Raw genomic sequence first — 19,188 nt, 5'->3', positions numbered from 1 at the left:
AACATCACAGCTGCTTATGAATACATTTTATTCAGATCCACTGTTACACTCCTTTGCACGAGTAGTTATGGGTGGGGTTTTACTTGCAGGAGGAGAAGGTCTTCCAAAAGAAATTCTTGCAGGGTGTTGTATCTTGGCGTGTGGACTGATGGAGGGGTGCGCCTTCCTGCCGTTTGGATGCCTCGCTGGCTTCCCCTCCTACGAAGGGCACTGCCCTGGCCTGGGAGGCCCACTCGTACCACCACGCAAGCAAAGTCAACAGGCTGTTTGTCTTTATTTCTGCCACTTCCTGCATGTGCTTTTAAAAAGAAGCAGAGGACGAAGGAAAGACAAATCAATCATCTGATTCAGCCAGCATTAAGATATAATAATTCCTTCCTTTAAAAAAAAAAAATGATGCTCCAGAACAACAAACCATATTTCCATTTAAAGGATGAGAAAGTTAAGGGACACGACTGAAACAACTTAGCATGCATACAAAGTTAAGAGAACACCTCAAGAGAATTGCTCTAATCAGAGAAAAGAAAAACTTGAATATATTCAATCAAGAAAAAAAATCTGTTTTGCCCCTAATCTTTTTAATTATAAGAGGTTGGGAGATGTCTCCTTTTCCCTGACAAGTGACTGGCAGTTAAGAAGCCCCCCAAGTTAGATGAGGCTCCTTTCACTTGGTTTCCCATCTCTCCATCTCTGGTCTTACTCCTGGCTGTCCACAAATTGATTTTAAAGACAGATCAGATTGAGACATTATATTCTGGCCTTTCAGACTCCTTAGAAAGCTTTAAGGAGTAATCTGATGATGAATGGCTTGTCTGGAACTCAGCTGCTAATTTCAGGGAAAAATCCATTTTTAATGGTCAACTTTATGTACTCTTTCTTGGAAGTTTTTCAAAATGAAAAAAAAGAGAAGTAAATCACCTCATTAAGTTACAACTTCTCACAATGGAAAATGTAATGATGTCAATTAAGCCAGTGAGAACCTGGGCTGTATGTATAAATTAAGATTCTACAAGTAAGTGTGACTAACGCCGCAGTAGCGGCAGCAGTAGACCAATTGCACTGCAGTAGGCCAGTGTGATGGCTTTGTGTTTCAAAGACTGGCAGATAGAGATCACTAGCTTAAGACGCTCCCCTTAATGTCAGCGTTCTCCAACAAGTTTCCTAATGACTGAAGATGATGCTGAGTCAATGGTCTCTGTGAACATCACAGCACCGGGCAGCTGGGGGGCCACGGCAAAGTCCAGCCCTGCAGTCTGTGCTGTACACACACTCAGCCACAGAGAAGAGGGGGGACCCACAGGTGGCCAGATGTGCCAAGGGAAGGGACAGCTCACAAGAGGGTGAGCACACAGCCGAGTCAGTCTACTTACCCCGCTCTCGTGGCCGGCGAGGCTGCCCTCTGGGAAGAGGGCAGTGGCGGCCCCCAAGGGCAGCAGCAGCAGCGGCGGCAGCAAGCAGAGGGCCAGCATCTTGCAGGCTGGCTGGTACTTGTCTCTAGCTCTGGGGCTGCTCATCCTGCTTGGCAGCCCCTGAAACCAGTGCTTTGTGGATTTGAGTCTCTTCTCTGCAGACTGAGGGGGCTATTTTCAGCTCAACCTGCAGCTGTTTTTTTTTGTATATATGCCTATCTAAAGCCTGTACCCCCTCTCCCCTCACATTCAAGTGGTGACGCACAAGCCTGAGCAATCAGTGCTCACAAAAGTGCTTCAGGACTGGATTTAACCCCTTCATTAAAGCCTCAGCGCTCTTCCTGTGTCAAGAGTGGATTTGCTCCTACTTGGGGATGCATGTGTGCTTGCCTAGAAGTTCCACCTCCTCGCAATTATGCCAAAGCAATCAGGAAGTCATGAGAACAAAACCAAGTGATTTAACATAATACAAAATTAGCCCTGAATAAGGAGTTTATGGTGATGAAAACAGTCAATCCTAAAGGAAATCAACCTGAATATTCATTGGAAGGACTGAAGCTGAAGCTCCAATACTTTGGCCACCTGATGGGAAGAGCCAACTCACTGGAAAAGACCCTGATGCTGGAAAAGTTTGAGGGCAGGAGAAGGGGGTGACGGGATGAGACAGTTGGGTGGCATCACTGACTCAATGGGCATGAATTTGAGTAAACTCCGGGAGATAGTGGAAGATGGGGAAGCCTGGTGTGCTGCAGTCTGTGGGGTCGCACAGAGTCAGACATGACTGAGCAACTGACCAACAAGGAACACCACCTGCTTCCCAAGTGGTGCTAGTGGTGAAGAATCTGCCTGCTAAAGTAAGAAACTAGGGTTCGATCCCTGGGTCAGGAAGATCCCCTGGAGAAGGGAATGGCAACCCACTCCAGTCTTCTTACCTGGAGAATTCCATTGACAGAGAAGCCTGGCGGGCTACAGTCCATGAGGTCGCAAGAGAGTCAAACATGACTGAGCGACTAACATTTTCAACAACAAAGGAACTTAAAATCTGCAATTTTGCCCACATGAAAGAATGACTGAATCAGCTTGGGCAGAACAACAAGGAGATGGTGAGGACTCTGGGAGTCGCTCAGAGCATCCACTGGTCTCACCAGACCAGCTCGGGTCACCAAGTGCTGGTTCCCCACACCACCTCCCTGCCAGCAGGCCACGGTCCTCTGGCCCAGGCTTTCCCAAACTGTGATCACCTTTTGTTGGCATTCAATTGCCAAGTCGTGTCCAAGTCTTTGCCACCCCATGGACTGCAGCACTCCAGGCTTCCCTGTCCTTCACTATCTACTGGAGTTTGCTCAAATTCATGTCCATTGAGTCGGTGATGCCATCCAACCATCTCATCCTCTGTTGCCCTCTTCTCCTGCCCTCAATCCTTCCCGGCATTGGGGTCTTTTCCAATGAGCCAGCTCTTTGCATCAATCACCTTATTAAGGTGGAAATGCAGATAGATTCTTCTTTTCTTGGCCATACCTCGAGGCATGTGGAAATTCCCCGACCCAGGCCGGCTCCCCCCAGTCTGCCCCCCGCCACCCTGCCTCACCTCGCCCTGCCTGCAGTGGAAGCGTAGAATCTTAGCCACTAGACCCCCAGGGAAGCCTAATGGATGCCCTACACTTGACCAGCTCCCAGGGTCTCCTCTCCTTCTGATGACAGCTCCACTGCCGAGAATCCACATCAAGCTGTCTCTGTCACCCCTGGTTCCTCCTTGCAGGTCCCAGGTTCAGAATCACACAGACAAATGTACAGACCCTCTTCACCTGAGACAGCTAAGAAAATCAGAAACATCCACCACAAACCTACTAAGATGACGTTAGAGGCCAGGTTCTAAAGGGAAGTAAAGCGACCAAAGAACTGATGGCACGTTCCAGAAGTGAACGCTGACACTTTCAGTTTTCCAAAGTGCTGGTTCACACCACTCCACAAGGGAAATCTCAACTTTAAATTTCATTGCACTGCACATTTGTTATGCTAGGTAAGATTGGCACAGCCAAATGACCCACCGTGGGCCATAAAGTGCATCTTGCTTTAGTCCTTTTTCTGTACCCAAATTTTTTTTTTGCCTAATTCCCACAAATGATATTTTAAAACGTTTAGATTTTCTTAGGGCTTCCCTGATAGCTCAGTTGGTAAAGAATCTGCCTGCAATGCAGGAGACCCCAGTTAAATTCCTGGGTTGGGAAGGTGCCCTGGAGAAGGGAAGGGCTACCCACTTCAGTATTCTTGCCTGGAGAATTCCAAGGACTGTATGGAGTCCATGGGGTCGCAAAGAGTCGGACAGGACTGAGTGCCTTTCACTTCCACTTCACTTTCATGTCTTTTAAATTTGAAACCAGTTCAACATTTTAAAAATTTAATGGGAAATAATGGAGGTAGAACCAGTTTGTCATCTACCGTCTTGACTGAGCCACGAAACGTGAAGGAGGTGCATATAGTCCTTTCCCACTTTTTTTCCTCTGAGTGTATTTTGATATATTTTGTATATATACTGTATATTCCATGAGGTCGCAAAAAGTCAGATATGACTGAGCGACTTTCACTTCAGATATTCTTACAGATGAGAGAATCATGGTAGCTCACCCAGCTTCTTATAGCTTTAGAATATTTTGAAGATTTTGTTCCATGAACTCATTGAACACTGAATACCTAGCGTGTACTACATAGGACAAAGACCATCCACCCTGACAGGGCTGTTCCAGCCTCTCTAAGGGGCAGGATACATGCTCTGCAAATGAGAGAAAAGTAAAATTTCAGTGTGACATGTGCCAAGGAAGGTTATGAGCTGCAGGCCGGGGAAGGCTTTGTCATCTTGTTACTGGCTGCTTTCAAGGAGGTGGCAATGTATCTTAGTACTTCCAGGTGAGGGCTCTAGACTAAATTCCTGGTTTTGCCATTTAATTAACCTCTCTAGAGTCTCAGGTTCCTCATCTATAAAATAGGGATAAAAATACTACCTACTGCCTATATCATAGAATTGTGAGAATCAAATAAGATCATGATAAGCACCTAACACAGGTGGAAAACACAACAGGACTCACATTAGGAACTGTCACTAAGATATCCTGGGACTTTGCTGGCGGTCCGTTGGCTGATCCAGGAAGATCCCACATACTGCATAGCAATGAAGCCCAGGCACCTGAGAGCCCATGCTCTGCAACTAGAGGCCACTGCAATGAGAAGCCCACACACCACAAGAGAAAGCCTGCACACAGCAGCAAAGAACCAGCACAGCCAAAAATATATTTTTTTTAAGAAGGTACTCCAAGTCCTTATTCCCCACAGTATAAAGAAAAGTTCCCCACCATAAGACAATGGAAATCCCTGGTGAGAGTCATGAAACCCAAGCAAGGGCTCCTCCTCCCGTGTGCCTCCGCTGCCCATCTCAGGCTCCAGGGACCCAGTATTCATGGGGCACCTGTCGTGTGTGTGTGTGTGTGTGTGTGTGTGTGTGTATGGCCCTACACAAGGCACCAAGTGATCACCATTATGGGGCACCTGTCGTGTGTGTGTGTGTGTGTATGGCCCTACACAAGGCACCAAGTGATCACCATTTCCAAGCCCGCCCATAGGGAGCTGACAATCTAATGTTTTATGCAAGAAAGTGTGTTTCTGAAAAGATGTACTATGGGAACTTGGATTAAAAGGGACTCAGTACTGGATTATTTTGAAAAAGAGAGATTGTTTCTTCTAAAAGGCAGAACTAGGACCTAGATGGAGAAGGCAACGGCACCCCACTCCAGTACTCTTGCCTGGAAAATCCCATGGATGGAGGAGCCTGGTAGGCTGCAATCCACGGGGTCGCAAAGAGTCAGACACGACTAAGCAACTTCACTTTCACTTTTCACTTTCATGCATTGGAGAAGGAAATGGCAACCCACTCCAGTGTTCTTGCCTGGAGAATCCCAGGGATGGGGGAGCCTGGTGGGCTGCCGTCTATGGGGTTGCACAGAGTTGGACACGACTGAAGTGACATAGCAGCAGCAGCAGGACCTAGATAGAGGGTGAAAGACTTTTCTCTACACACAGAAAAAACCTGCAACAATCTAGTGTCCACTAACAGAAGGGGCACTCTGCACCTGAGGAGTTCAGAAGAGCCTAGGGGACCTCAGTCATCAGTGCTGCAGAAGGGCTTCCTACTTGGTGAGAAGACTGGACTCCATGACCTCTAAGGGTTCTTTACAGATTCCACAATTCAGTAAAGGCAGTAAACGGGCCCTGATTACACTTTCCCAGAGGTCTAGGTGTCGAGGTACCAGCTGTATATGACAAGTGTCGACCAGCATATTCCAGCTGTTGCTGTGTATAGAAGGGGATGCTTTGGAACTTCCGGTTTGTTAATTTAGTAATAAAAAACTAACGCAGGATCTTTTATTTCACCTTTTTTGGGGGAGCTGGTATAACAAGACAACAAACATTATAAATGTAAATTGCCCCAACTATGTTACCAGGCCACGTCTATTTCAAAGATGTGTGCTGCTTTATATGGCCAGTCAGCTGGTTATACAGTTAATAAATCTAAAGTTCAGACGAGCTTCCAGGACTCTAAGGAAGCAAGCCTGTGAGAAAGAGCCCTACAACTCCTTTCTGCCAATGGTCAACAAAGATGGCATGGGAAAGGATGACTGACATCACATGGACATGCCAGAGTAAACTAAACCCTGAACAGAACATGCAGTGGGCAAGAGGCAGTTCCTGAGAACTCAGGGTTACACCCAGCTACTCCTTACAAAGTCTGACCACCCCTGTGTTATAATTCCTGAAGAATGTGTGGTAGGACCACTTGTCTAAAATATAAACAGGTAAGGGACTTCCCTGTGGTCCAGTGGCTTAAGAGTCCACATTCCCAATGCAGGGGGTTTGGGTTCAATCCCTGGTCAGGGAACTAGATCCCATTCAAATAAGAGTTCACATGCCACAACTAAACTTTCTTTGTGCCAAAACTAAGACTGGTGCAGCCAAATAAATAAATCAGTATTTTAAAGTAAATAAAAATACTGTGATAACGTATGAAGAAATACTCTCTGAAGCACCTAGAGTAGCATCTGGCACACAGAACGGACTCTGTAAATGCCGGTTCCTTTTCTCTGCTGCTATTGTCCCAATGGGTTAAAAGGCACGCTCGCCCTGGCCCTCTAAGAAACCCCAAGGAGAAGACAGCAGATCTGGGATTCCTGGAAGCATCATCTCTCACAGCCTGAAACAGAAGGCACACACTGACCTGTTTGGAGGAATAGTCAGACTTTCTTCTCAAGCAAAAGTTCCATCCAATGTGGCCAACCACAATTACAAAATAGCCAGAGAAAAGTCACATGAACTGTTTCTGAAGAAAATCACTTTTAAAAAGTGAAAAGGACCATTTCCAAATATCCACCCTTTTACCTTATGATCACAAGTGACAAGTGTTTAAAAAACAACATTGATGGACTTCCCTGATGGTTTAGGGGTTAGGATTCAGTGCTTTCCCTGCCGAGAACCCAGGTTCAATCCCTGCTTGGGGAACTGAGATCCCACAAGCGGCATGGTGCAGCCAAAACAGGACTAAATACATACAGCTTTAGTCATCTTTCAGGGATTGTCAGCCTGAAAAATTATATAAAAGAATGAACATATGATTTTTTTGCTTGAAAAAGTCAACCATATGTAATTGCTAACATAATTTTATTAACACAATAGATACAATTTCCAACATATACCATTCAAACACATGCCCTTTTCAAACACATGTGCTTCAGTAAGACATGGAAGTATCTTGCTTAAGAGTTTCCACTTCTCTTTTAAACCAGCTTTTGTAGTCAATGACTTGGAGAGTACAATACAAAAAGCACCCAAGCCTTTTGTCTTTTAATTTCCACTTGTCCTTTCAGAACCCTCTATTGGCAATATGTGCTTTTAGCCACTCTGCCTGCTGAAGGCTGCTTTCTCCAAACGGCAACAGGGTTTAATTCTCACTTTCCTCTACACCAGCCTCTGCTGACTCCACTGAATTTCTGTTTTCATCCTCCAACTTCTTCTTCTTCTTTGCTTTTCTTTCCAGGTTAAGCTGAGCGATGTCTTCATTTTTTTCTGTGATGTATTTTAGCTACAAAAAAAAAATTTTTTTTTTAAACGCCCCGTTGAGCCCCTTGTTTTGGGGGGTGGGGGTGGGCAAGAATACCACTCCCTTCTCCAGGGATCGAACCCAGGTCTCCCACACTGTAGGTAGAACGCTTTACCCCCTGAGCTACCAGGGAAGCCTCAAAAAATATTTTTTTAATTACATTTTTACCTGATTGTAAAGCCACTGATAAGTTTAGTCAGGGAGGAAAAAATCTATGCCATTTCCCAACCACTCCCGCCCAGGGTTACATTCCTCAGAGTTAAACACAGCTTCAAATTTTTTTTTCTGGAAAAAATCAATGACAAAAGTCAGCTCACCGCTTACTCACATAGGAGCTCCTTGAATAATCAGAAGAATTAAAACTTGTAGTTTACGAAAGACACGGCAATCACAAATATACTCTACAAAGCACAAATAAAGTCAAAAGCCCTAAATTTACCCAACTAAAATTACTGCGCAATTCCTGTGTACCAGATCCTAGAGACACAAGGATAATAAGACAAGGTCCTTGCCCTCAAGGAAGATTTAGTCAAATGCACAAATTTAGCTGCAACTCTTCAGTAATAGGCTTGTCAGACAAAAAAAATTTAATAGTCCAAAATTAAAACATTCTGAGGTAAATACATACACAATAAGCAGAAAACTTCCCAATTAATAGTCTAAGATGACTTGCATCGCCAATTCCTTGCAAAAGATAGAAACTGCTTACTGAAGCTGATAAGTTACAGTTCTGAGAGAGAATTTCGGAGGAGAGAAAAATGTCTTTTCCACTGATACGCAGTACCACCAGGCACCGGAGCTATTAGGAATCGTATCACCCTTAACCTTGACTTAAACTTTAGAGAAACAATATTAGAAGAGCAGAGATAGAAAAAAAAGTCCAGTGGAAACAGTACTGGATTCAGGGTTTGAAGGTTAAAGGTCAGCTGTCAACAAGAAAACTTCATATTTAACTTTGGGAAATTACTTAACTCTAGTAGTACGGCCTATAAAATGGGGCTAATTAGTCATGTTACGAAAAACCCTCATAGGGTGATTGTGAGCTTTAAATAATGTGTATAAAATATGACCTACAGAAGTCCTGTGTGAAATGTCAGTGCAACACAAGTTCATTCATTCAACAACTACTCATGAGCCCCTACTGTGGGTCAGGCCCTTTTCTAGGCATGGCAGATGGAGCCAAGAAGAAACACATAAAAATCCCTGCCCTTAAAAAAAAAAAAAAAATCCCTGCCCTTGTGGAGCTCACATCCTGGGGAGGAATGTAAGAGTATTTTTGACTGCTAAGATCAGACTAAGTCAGGAAACCTCACAGGCATCCTGATCTGCCATCGGCCACAGCCAACTAGCCTGGGACGATCCCAGCATCACCTGTAAAGTGAGGGCAGGGCTGGGATGATGTCTCGACATCTCCGAAAAGACAGAAAATGTGCTCAACTGCCTGCACACCCCAGATGTACTGATACTCCTTCCACACCTGGCCCACCAAAATTGTGGGCTCCATAACAAATCCACCCCCTAGATACCCTAGCCTGTGACCTGTGTCTGACAGGTTTCTGCTGTAACTGAAACATGGGACCAAAGTTTTGAGATATTACAGAAAAGGCAAATTATGAAATCCAGAGAGCGCTGATTAGAAAATTTCAAATTGGCTTAGCAAGATCCATCATTATGAAAGAAAGACTGTAAATTACAGGCAGGTCTGAGCGGTTGAAGCATGTCTCATTTTTAACGCAAGGTGCCCTGGGGGAATCACTTCGTGGACGCCAGTGATTAATTGGGAATAATGTATTCTGATGGGAAAGGGGAGTGAGGAAAGAGATCCATCTCTCACCAGTGAATGACTCCTCCTGGCTAAGAGCTTCACATCTTCAGTGTTAATTGTGCTTCTTTTCGCATGTCTGTAGAAAGGGCAGAAACAATTCGCCAAAATGTTTCATATTATTTAAAGTTTTGATGAAACACAAAAGTTCATGGCCAGACTTCACACCAGCAAGGAACTCTAAGTAGCCCATCTTTTCAGGTGAAGGTTAAGTGACAGTGACACAGAAATGAGTGAAGTGATGAGCTAAGATCCCAATTAAATAAAGAGACTGAGAGCAAGCAGAAGCCGATCTGTCCACCTCCACTGGAGTGCCGAGGGTATCTGGAGAATGTGAGCTTGGAGAGGGGTGAGAGGCATTCAGCCTTCCCAAACGGCCTGCTTGCTCATGGTGGGCACAGCGACCACCACGCAAAAAGAAGCGGGTCTGTGAGGCACCTTCAGCGAAAAGAGAAAACAGCACAGAGCTCACAATACAAAGATCACTGCTGCTTAGATGAACGCTAAATAGAACAAACAGAGAATTTCCACAAAGCACGGCTTCGCTTATACCGAAGTCCTAATGCTCTTCTCCAAAGGCTACATTACAGGGAGAAGCTTGTGCACGTTTCCCTCCCTAACTAGGAGATAATGTGTCCCCGACAACAGCCCAGCTAGGACAAAGAACATCCTTTCAACTAGAGTCTGTTTCTTGCTCACAACGCAGACTCAAGTTCTTGTTCCAGTTCTCTTATCTCTGCTTTAAAAGGTAATCTGAGACAATGAGCTCTATTCAATAATTTATTACCCTAATTACACCCTTTCTTGCCATTTCTAACTTCTTCCAAAAATAAGTAGGAAGTTTTAGGTTGGAATAAGGGGGAATCTTTGTGTTCTTAATAACTATCAGAGTGACCAGCACATGGCAAGTCCTCACTAAAATATCTGTTGACTTAAAGATAAAACTCACAGAAATTATATTCTGTAATTTGTCCAGATTAGTCCTTCACATTCTGCCAAATGTGAAAAGATCACATGCCATCTCATCATGACGGACAGTATCTGACTATCCTGGGATAATATCCATGTCAGAAGATAACGTCTCATTATCCACCTGCAAGGACTAGCACAGAGGAAAGGGGGCAGGGTGGGGGTGGGGGGTAGTCACACAGAAAGTGACAGAATAGCGACCACAAAGCCGGTCCAGAGGTGCCCTGTGTGGAGGATGTCAGGAACCACAGACACACTGTGGCCCTCGTCTCTATCACACGACAAGTTGCTCTGTTGGTGTTACCATCTTCCTGAAGGGCTGGACAAAAGAGTAAGGAGGAAGCAGCACTGAACTATTCAGCGTAAGATCAGCATATATGATCACAAGAAGCGTTCAGCAAACAGCAGAGCCAACCCTCTCCACCACTCGACTGGTCACCTGGTTTCTCTGTACAGTGTTTTAATGATGCCACTTTCCCAGATGGAGGGGCAGGTATATCCTATGCCAGCCACTGCACACCACAAACTCTCCTAAATCAAACCTCTGGCTCCAGAACAATTACTCTAGAGAACAACACTTTTAGCAACACAGGTTTTAAAGACTATTCCCAAAATGCCCCTAAATATTCATTGGTAGGACTGATGCTGAAGCTCCAATACTCTGGCCACCTGATATGAAGAGCCGACTCATTGGAAAAGATCCTGATGCTGGGAACTGAGGGCAAGAGGAGAAGGGGGCCACAAGGATGAGATGGTTGGATGGCATCACCAACTCAATGGACAAGAATTTGAGCAAACTCCGGTAGATGGTGAAGGATAGGGAAGCCTGGCGTGCTGCAGTCCATAGGGTGGCAAAGGCTGACATGACTTAGCGACTGAAAAACAAAAATGCCCCTAGAATTCATTTACCATAGAATACCTATCTTCTTCAAAATATTTCATCTTTACCTTGTTAACATTAGGTGACTAGACATTAAATGAAGGAAATTCACAACTTAAGTGGAGAAATTATTTTCCAAAGTTTATAGGTGAACTGAGTTTACAGTGTTTACAATTTAAGTGCATTTTTTTCATAGAAACATTGTTACAAATACTAGTTAGCTTCCCAGCCTCCAAAGACTATTTAATAGGTAGCCAACTTGAAATAGCAGTATATATTTCAGATTTCTCAAAGTGGGGTAATATAGGAGCAGGGATTATGTAACAGGGAAAACTCAAAACCAGAGGATAAAGGTGACCCTCTGGGACTATCAATTTTATTCAGTAGTGGTGGTTTAGTTGCTAAATTGCATCCAACTTTGGCAACCCCACAGACTGTAGCCGCCAGGCTCCTCTGTCCATGGAACTCTCCAGGCAAGAATACTGAAGTGGGTTGCCATTTCCTTCTCCAAGGGATCTTTGAGACCCAGGGATCGAACCCAGGTCTCCTGCACTGCAGGCAGATTCTTTACTGACTGAGCTACCAGGGAAGCTTTTTTTATTTTATTCAGTGACAAACATTTTTTCCCCCACACCATGGCATGCAGATCCCCAACCAGGGATTGAACCTGGGGCCCCCTGCATTGGAAGTTTAGAGTCTTAACTACTGGACCACCAGGGAGTCCTATTCAGTGATAAACTTTAAAACAGGATTTTTTTTTAATGGAATGTTTTGACAATGTAAAATTAAGACAACAGATAAGTCTTCAAAGAAAATCTGCACTTGAATTCGCTCAGAGTTCTTAGGAAGAAGTCTATGGAGTGCTGGTATACACCCCTGAGCACCGAAGAAGAGGACATCTCTAAGTAAAGCCTCTGACAGTCTTGCTCAGAGAGCATCAGCTGACGGCCTCTACACAGACTCCTTTACCCAAAAGATGAGTCCTTCCTTGTGCAGCTGACAGTCTAAGTGATGCCCACACATCTCTGCCCCGTGTGTGCGTGCTAAGTCACTTCAGTCATGTCCTACCCTTTGTGACCCCATGGACTATAGCCTGCCAGGTTCCTCTGTCCATGGGATCCTCTAGGCAAGAATACTAGTGTGGGCTGCCATGCCCTCCTTGAAAGGATTTTCCCTACTTAGGTATCGAACCTGGGTCTCTTATGTCTCCTGCATTGGCAGGCGGGTTCTTTACCACTGTGCCACCTGGGAAGCCTACCTCTCTGCCCCAGGGCCCAGCAAAAGGAAGTAGGCTTCTCAACTACAAAAAACACACAGTACCTGAAAACTTAACGTGTTACAATGCTAAATAGCTCTAATTTCATTTTTATTTCTAGTATTTAAAATGTGTCATTGTCTTTTCCTACAGCTAACACAGAAATGAGGAGGAAGCTCACAGCTGGAGACTTGCTACTGGCATGTAGTGGGGAGAGGCAAGGGATGCCACTAAATACCCTACAATGCACTGGACAGCTCCCACCAGAATGAGGAAATCATCCAGTCCAAAATGTCAACAGTGCTGAGGTGGAAAAACTCTGATCTATATTGATAAACTATGTTCAAATCAAATGACCATCTGTCTATTAATTTACATTTTTGTGTCTTTCTTTGTAATATAAAGGACTCATATTTAAAAAAAAAAAAAAGAAGAAAAAGAAGAGGGACTTCCTTGGTCCAGTGGTTAAGACACCATGCTTCCACTGCAGGGGGTACAGGTTTGATCCTTGGTCAGGGAACTAAGATCCCACAAGCCCCACAGCATGGTCAAAAAAAAAAAAGAAGAAAAGAAATGGCAAGGAGTTTCCTTGGCGGTCTAGTGATTAAGAATCTGCCTGCTAATTCAGGGGACATGGGTTCGATCCCTGGTCCAGGAAGATCCCACATGCCCTGGAGCAACTAAGCCTGTGCATCACAACTATAGAGCCTGTGTGCCTAGGGCCCGTGCTTTGCAACAAGAGAAGCCACTGCAGTGAGAAGACCTTGTATGGAAACTCGAAAAAGCCCAAGCGCAGCAATGAAGACCCAGTGCAGCCAAAAATAACATAAAATAATAAATCTTTTTAAAAAAAAGATGGCAAGTAAAGGCAGTAAATGTATTTCACACGAGACTTGGGGTGGGGGTGGGCGCAGGTAAGGGGCAACCACCTGAATTAATGATGATGACAGGAGCCGTCAGTATCCCATATATTATCCCAATCCCTTTTGGCCAAGTTGAAGATGCTAAGCGGTTTTTAGGGACTCATATACGCAGGAATAGGCAAGATTTAGAGCCTGCCCTCTGAGAACCTACTGCTTTAATTCATTCAGAATATTCATCGAACAAAAAAAGAGCTATAGGAGAAAGGTGAAAAGTATGGGGTGTGGGAGAGGCTGGCACCAAATCACAAGTGGGAGCAAATTAGAAAGCTTTAGCCCTTTCAGGCCTTCGTCATTCAAATTGCTTCATAAAAGCAATTCGCTGCAATTGTTTTCAATTACCTGTGGAACTAATTGAAGAGAGAAGCATAAATCAACTATAAAAGCTAACGCTTTACCAGCTGAAAGCCAGTCACACACACTTTTCAAGGAGCCTGTCTCACTTGTCGCCAGCAGGCAAATGCACGGCTGATGGGGCCGTGGGCTGTATTATCCCGACATCTGCATGCTGCCCCACGAAGCAGCCCAGCCCGGCGCCCAGCCTCACACCCCAGCACCACACCACCTTTAGAAACAGTCTTAAAAGCAAGCGCACCATGCACAGAATCCTGGAGACATGACTCACACCTTTTTAACCTGGAACTGAATAACTTCACTTCCCTTAACGACAAATACGAGGAAAACTTCAAAAAATGCCCAATCAAGTCTGAATGGACATGATTAAAGCAGATGTTCCATTCTTAGAGAATCATGATTAGAGGCAGTCTCCACAAAACATGGGGTGGGGAGGGGTTCAAGCTTCCCTGAAATTCACCACCAGATGGGGAGCATCAAAGCACGGAAACAAGCCCAGCATCGGACAATCAAGCTCTCTACCCACCTTGCAAACATCTCAAGGTCTTTGGCAAAATTTTCTGAAAGAGAAAAAGAAATGTGCTTTAATTAGCCTATCTCAACCTTAATTCAGAAGCATAAAAGTGAAATCTCAATGTCTACAGTAAGTGTAGTGACTACTACAAATCCTTTTGAAAGTGAGAGGAGGCCCTTCGGGCGGCTCCATTGCTGGACTCATTACGACCTCTATGTCCTCCCTGCCACCTCCACCCTTTGTTACAAACCTCTGGTAATTGTGGCTACACCTCTCCTCCCTAGAAACTATCCCTTAATTTTAAATTGTGCTAGGAGTTAGGGCTTGTGAAGACATTCATCTCCCCTGAAGTCAAGCAAATACCAGCTGTCAAACTGCGGGTGATACAAAAAAGTTATAAAGCAATAAAACAAAAAAATTAATGTCCAAGGACTTCCCCTAGTAGTCCAGTGGTTAAGAATCGGCCTTCCAGTGCAGGGGACACAGTTTCTATACCTGGTCAGGGAACTAAGATCCCACATGAAAGAAAGTGAAAGTGTTAGTTGCTCAGTCGTGTCCTACTCTTTGTGACCGCATGGACTGTAGCCCACCAGGCTCCTCTGTCCATGGAATTCTCCAGGCAAGAATACTGGAGGGGGTTGCCATTCCCTTTTCCAGGGGATCTTCTTGACCCAGGGATTGAACCTGCATCTCCCACACTGCAGGCAGATTCTTTACCATCTGAGCTACCAGGAAAGCCCCCAAGATTCCACATGCTACCAGGCAACTAAGCCAGAACACCACAACAAAGACCCAGAACAGCCAAAATTAAATAAATAAATAGGGCAGCCTGTCCTAGCCCTTGTTTAAAAAAAAAAAAAAAAACTAATATTCTGGGTGGTTTAAAACAATAAAATAAAGGTGCTGATGCCCCCCTGTTAGTGTAACAGAAAGAAAAAAAAATATAAATCTTGTAATAGAAAAAAACATAGCTCTTCCCATAAACTGAATCTTACAGCCAATAGAAGAAACATTTCATGGATGGTGTCCAGTGATAATGTTCTCTCTCTGTTGGTGAGATACGTCATGGCACCCACCCGCATTTCTCCCAGGCAAAATCAACCTCCAGGCTTTCCACACACCCGCAGGAAGACCAGGGCTGCGTACCACATTGTCGGAAGGTCACCTCTGAGATCGCTGCAATGGTTTGCTTGCTGAACTGCATGTCTTTGTCCAACGCAACTTCCTCGCAAAGACAACCAACTGTGTAGTGAACCGCTGCCTTTAGCCTCTGAAGTAAAATCAAAACACTTCATGGGTAAGACTGCAAATAAGAGCTCTTCACATCTTAAAAAATGAAGACCAAGACGGTCTGCTCAGCCTAAATTCCTTCAGCACTTTCCATAATGGCTGAGTGACTTTTCCAGTGCACTATAACACCTGTGGCCAGTGATTTGTTATGTAAGCGAATATTGAAACATCTCAAGTCAGCAACATTCAGGTAGCACGTATTAATACTAATGTGTTAGCACACGCCTTCACCCAATAGGCACTTGGCACATAAATGTGGAATAACTGAGTAAAGTTACACAGGTGCCTCCCAGATACCAGTCTGCCTTCTCTCCCCGCTGACCTGCCATTGTCATTCCTTATCTTTACTTCACCGAAATCATCACCATTAACTAGGAAGTGATGTTTCTACAAGTCACATTCCAGAGGCCCCACTGATTTATGTTTCTGCAAAAATATCCCCTGGTCAGTAATGTGCCAGGTATCTGGGGAACACAGTGAAAAAAGAGAGGGATTTTTGCCCCTAGATGGAAGTTAATCAAGCAAAAACAAAAGGACTGGGCCCTGTGCTTCAAGTCCTTGCCAGCCCCAGTCCTGCACGAGACAAAGGATGAATATCAGGACAACACTGTGGAAGGCTCCCGAGGGCACACTGGATCCTCCTCTGATTTGCTGGTTTGCTAGCCCACCTCAACAGGACCCTCAGCGCTCCTTAGCAACACCTTCCAGTGCTGGAAAACACTTCTTCCGCATGCGGAGGAGAGGAGTAAAGAAACAAAACAAACCACGCCAAGGTCTCGGTCTCATGTCAACAAACTTGCTGAGCCCGGTGTGCGCACCACTCATGCTGGGGACGGAGCTGAACCGGATGCGGTGATGGCTGAACCCAAGACAAAGTCACCTCTACCAGCAAGTGCTCATGGCAGAGGCAAGACAAGGAGGGACTGCAAAAACATGAGTCCAGGGCCCAAGGAGAGGCCAGACAGGTAAGAAAGGGACTTACCTTCCTTCGTTTCAGATGTCACAAGAGCAGGTAAGTGGAAAGCATTGGTGGAAAGAGACAAAGAGACCACCACCCTGGGAGGGATAAAGACCCTCCAAAGTCATCTTTTTGTTAGGTATGTGTAGAGGTGTGGTTAGGGATAGGGAAACATTCTCATTGCTCCAGAAGATTCCTCCATCCTTCCCCCTCATCCACTTCCTGGAACAGGTTAAGGGCCTTCTTCAATAGAGGCTAAGTCATGCCTGTGCGTGCACAGTTGCTAAGTTACATCCGATTCTGCAACCCATGGACTATAGCCAACCAGGCTCTTCTGTCCACAAGATTCTCCAGGCAAGAATACTGGAGTGGGATGCCATTTCCTCCTCCAGGGGATCTCCTCCACCCAGGGATGGAACCCAGGACTGCTGCAGGTCTCTTGCCTTGCAGGCAGATTTTTTACCAATGAGCCACCGGCTTGGGTCAGAGGCTAAGTTACTAAACTCTAAATTCCTCAAGGGCAGGACCCTTCAGTACTGTTCACGGCTGTCCACCTAGTGGCAAGAATACCTGGCTGAGTGAAGAGTGGGATCACCACTGCACAGAGGATGAGGTTCAAATTTCTCGGTCCATCTTTGCAGCCTGATTCACTTATTCAGTAAGTATTTATTGTCTGTTGAGAGCTAGGCTCTGTACTAGGGGCTGAGAATACAAAACTGAAAAGAACAGTCCCTGCTCTCAAAGAGTTTATCTCCCACATCTTTGCCATGAATGGACTCTTCGAAACCACCAATGTCATGAAACCCAAAGGAGGTGGAGAGCCGTTCCAGGAGACCAAAGCCAGGACTAGACACAATGCAGGATCCCCGACTAGATCCTGGGTGAAGGAAAAAAAGGACCATGACAGAATATCTTTGGGACAACTGAGGAAAACTGAATATGGATTCATATTAGATAATAGGATTTTATCAATTATCAAGCTTCCTGAATGTGATCAGAGATTATGATCTTGTTCTTGGAAGAAGCATGTTAAAGTATTAAAACTTAAAGGTGAAGCATTAAGTGTACTTAATTAGCAAATAATTTCAAGAAAAGAAGTAAGGGAGCAAATACAGCAAAATGTTAACTGGTTAATCGAGGTGAGGGGCACATGGGTGATGAATGCGATAACTTTGCAACGTTTTCTGAAGGCTCGAACTTCAAAATAAAGGGAGGCGGTGGGTAAACAGCTTCTGAAATTTAGGAAGCGCCCCTTTCCTGAGTTCATTCCCAATTCTCTTCGGTTAATCCTCTGAGATTCTTGGTTTTTCTCACGACTCTCCCACACGGCATTTATTCGCGGTGCTGACTGAAGGACTGAATACCAGCAACTATGCCGAGAGCTGGTTATTATCACCCTGATTTTCCCATCTAGGAAAATGAGTTCGGGGAGAGTCAACACAACACTGTGCGGAGTCGAGATTCGAACCCACATCCGATGGGTTCCGGAGCCGGGCGGCCCGGGTTTGCACCAGGTTCCAAGGCCGTCTCCTCCCCCGCAGGATGGACGCACCGATTAGAGGAGCCAAAATTTTTGGAGCTCGTGCCGCGTGCCTCGTAACAACGCTGATCGAGAAGGAGACTGAGCCTGTCACAAAGCCAGAGGGGCCTCCGCCGCCGGGCTCCCGGTGCACAGCAGGTATTTTCCCCGAATCTTCCCTGTCAGCCACCCCAAGCTCCGACCCGCGAAACCAAGGAAACCGCCTCCCAGCACCCCCCGCGGCAGCCGGGTCAGCTCAAGCGCAGGCGCCAGAGGCGGCCGACCTCGGCCTCCGACCTAGGGCCTCGGTACGAAGACGAGGCTGGGCTGAGGCGGCGCCTGTTTCCCCGCAGAATCTCGACGCCGTCCTTCCCCAGCCCCGCCAGGACCCCATTCTCCTGTACCTGTCGGTAAGAGAAGCGTTGCTGCTCCTCGGCCCCCTCCTCCTCCTCCGTCATCTCCGCAGGTGGACACTGGCCGGCGCGCCAGGATAGAAAGACGCGCCCCCCAGGGCGGCCTGGTCGGATTTTCCCGCCGCGGCGCCGGGCGACGGGCCGCGCTGCGGGCCAAAGCGCGAAGCTGCCGGCTGCCTCGCGCGCGCCCTGGCGGCGACTCTGGGAAGGGGGCCTCACAGCGCGCCTGCGCCCGCCCCGCCCCAGCCAAGCTCCCGGGGGACCTCAGGCCCAGCTCTGCGCTCCACACAGTTGTCAACACCAGCTCTCAGAAACAATATGTGTGTAGGGACAACGGTTCGCAACTCGGTTGTAAATTCCATGCGGCTGCAACCTCGATATGCCTTGAAAAATCTAGTGTGAGTTTTTTTTATAATTCTATAGTGTCACAAAGTCAGATCACTGATAAATGATTTCTATCCCCTTCAGCGAAAAAGTTTCTCACCCCGCTGCCGTTGCCAAAGGAATATAGTTTTGACTCAAGTGTTAGCTTATTTTCCTTTATGTTAAGAATTAAGGAACTTACCAGGATTCCCTGGAGGTCCAGTGGCTAAGATTCCGCACTTCCACTGCAGGGGGTGCGGAATTAATCTCTGGTGTGAGAACTAAGAACCCACATGCCAGGCGGCCATGAATTTTTTTAGAAAAAGAGGAAATAAGGGGGAAAAAAAAAAGAAATAAGGGACTTCTCTGGTGGTCCATCC

General features: G+C 45.8%; 2 protein-coding genes across 2 annotated transcripts; both read right to left on the bottom strand.

The window, feature by feature from the left end:
• Positions 1-9: 9 nt before the first annotated feature.
• CORT (cortistatin) lies at positions 10-1,733 on the bottom strand. The gene is made up of 2 exons (XM_020890262.2): positions 1,371-1,733; positions 10-298 (listed from the first exon to the last, which is right to left on the bottom strand). The coding sequence occupies exons 1-2, from the start codon at positions 1,512-1,514 to the stop codon at positions 80-82; spliced, it is 363 nt and encodes a 120-aa protein (XP_020745921.1). The 5' UTR covers positions 1,515-1,733; the 3' UTR covers positions 10-79.
• Positions 1,734-7,095: 5,362 nt separating this feature from the next.
• Positions 7,096-18,642, bottom strand: CENPS (centromere protein S). The gene is made up of 5 exons (XM_020890160.2): positions 18,437-18,642; positions 15,412-15,535; positions 14,278-14,311; positions 9,386-9,452; positions 7,096-7,533 (listed from the first exon to the last, which is right to left on the bottom strand). Exons 1-5 carry the CDS (start codon positions 18,488-18,490, stop codon positions 7,393-7,395), a joined length of 420 nt encoding a protein of 139 aa, XP_020745819.1. The 5' UTR covers positions 18,491-18,642; the 3' UTR covers positions 7,096-7,392.
• Positions 18,643-19,188: the final 546 nt, after the last annotated feature.

The sequence above is a fragment of the Odocoileus virginianus genome, chromosome 11 (assembly GCF_023699985.2).
Source record: "Odocoileus virginianus isolate 20LAN1187 ecotype Illinois chromosome 11, Ovbor_1.2, whole genome shotgun sequence".
NCBI classification, from domain to species: domain Eukaryota; kingdom Metazoa; phylum Chordata; class Mammalia; order Artiodactyla; family Cervidae; genus Odocoileus; species Odocoileus virginianus.
Note: the sequence above shows the minus strand (reverse complement) of the source record. Positions and strands in the feature narration are given on the sequence as shown.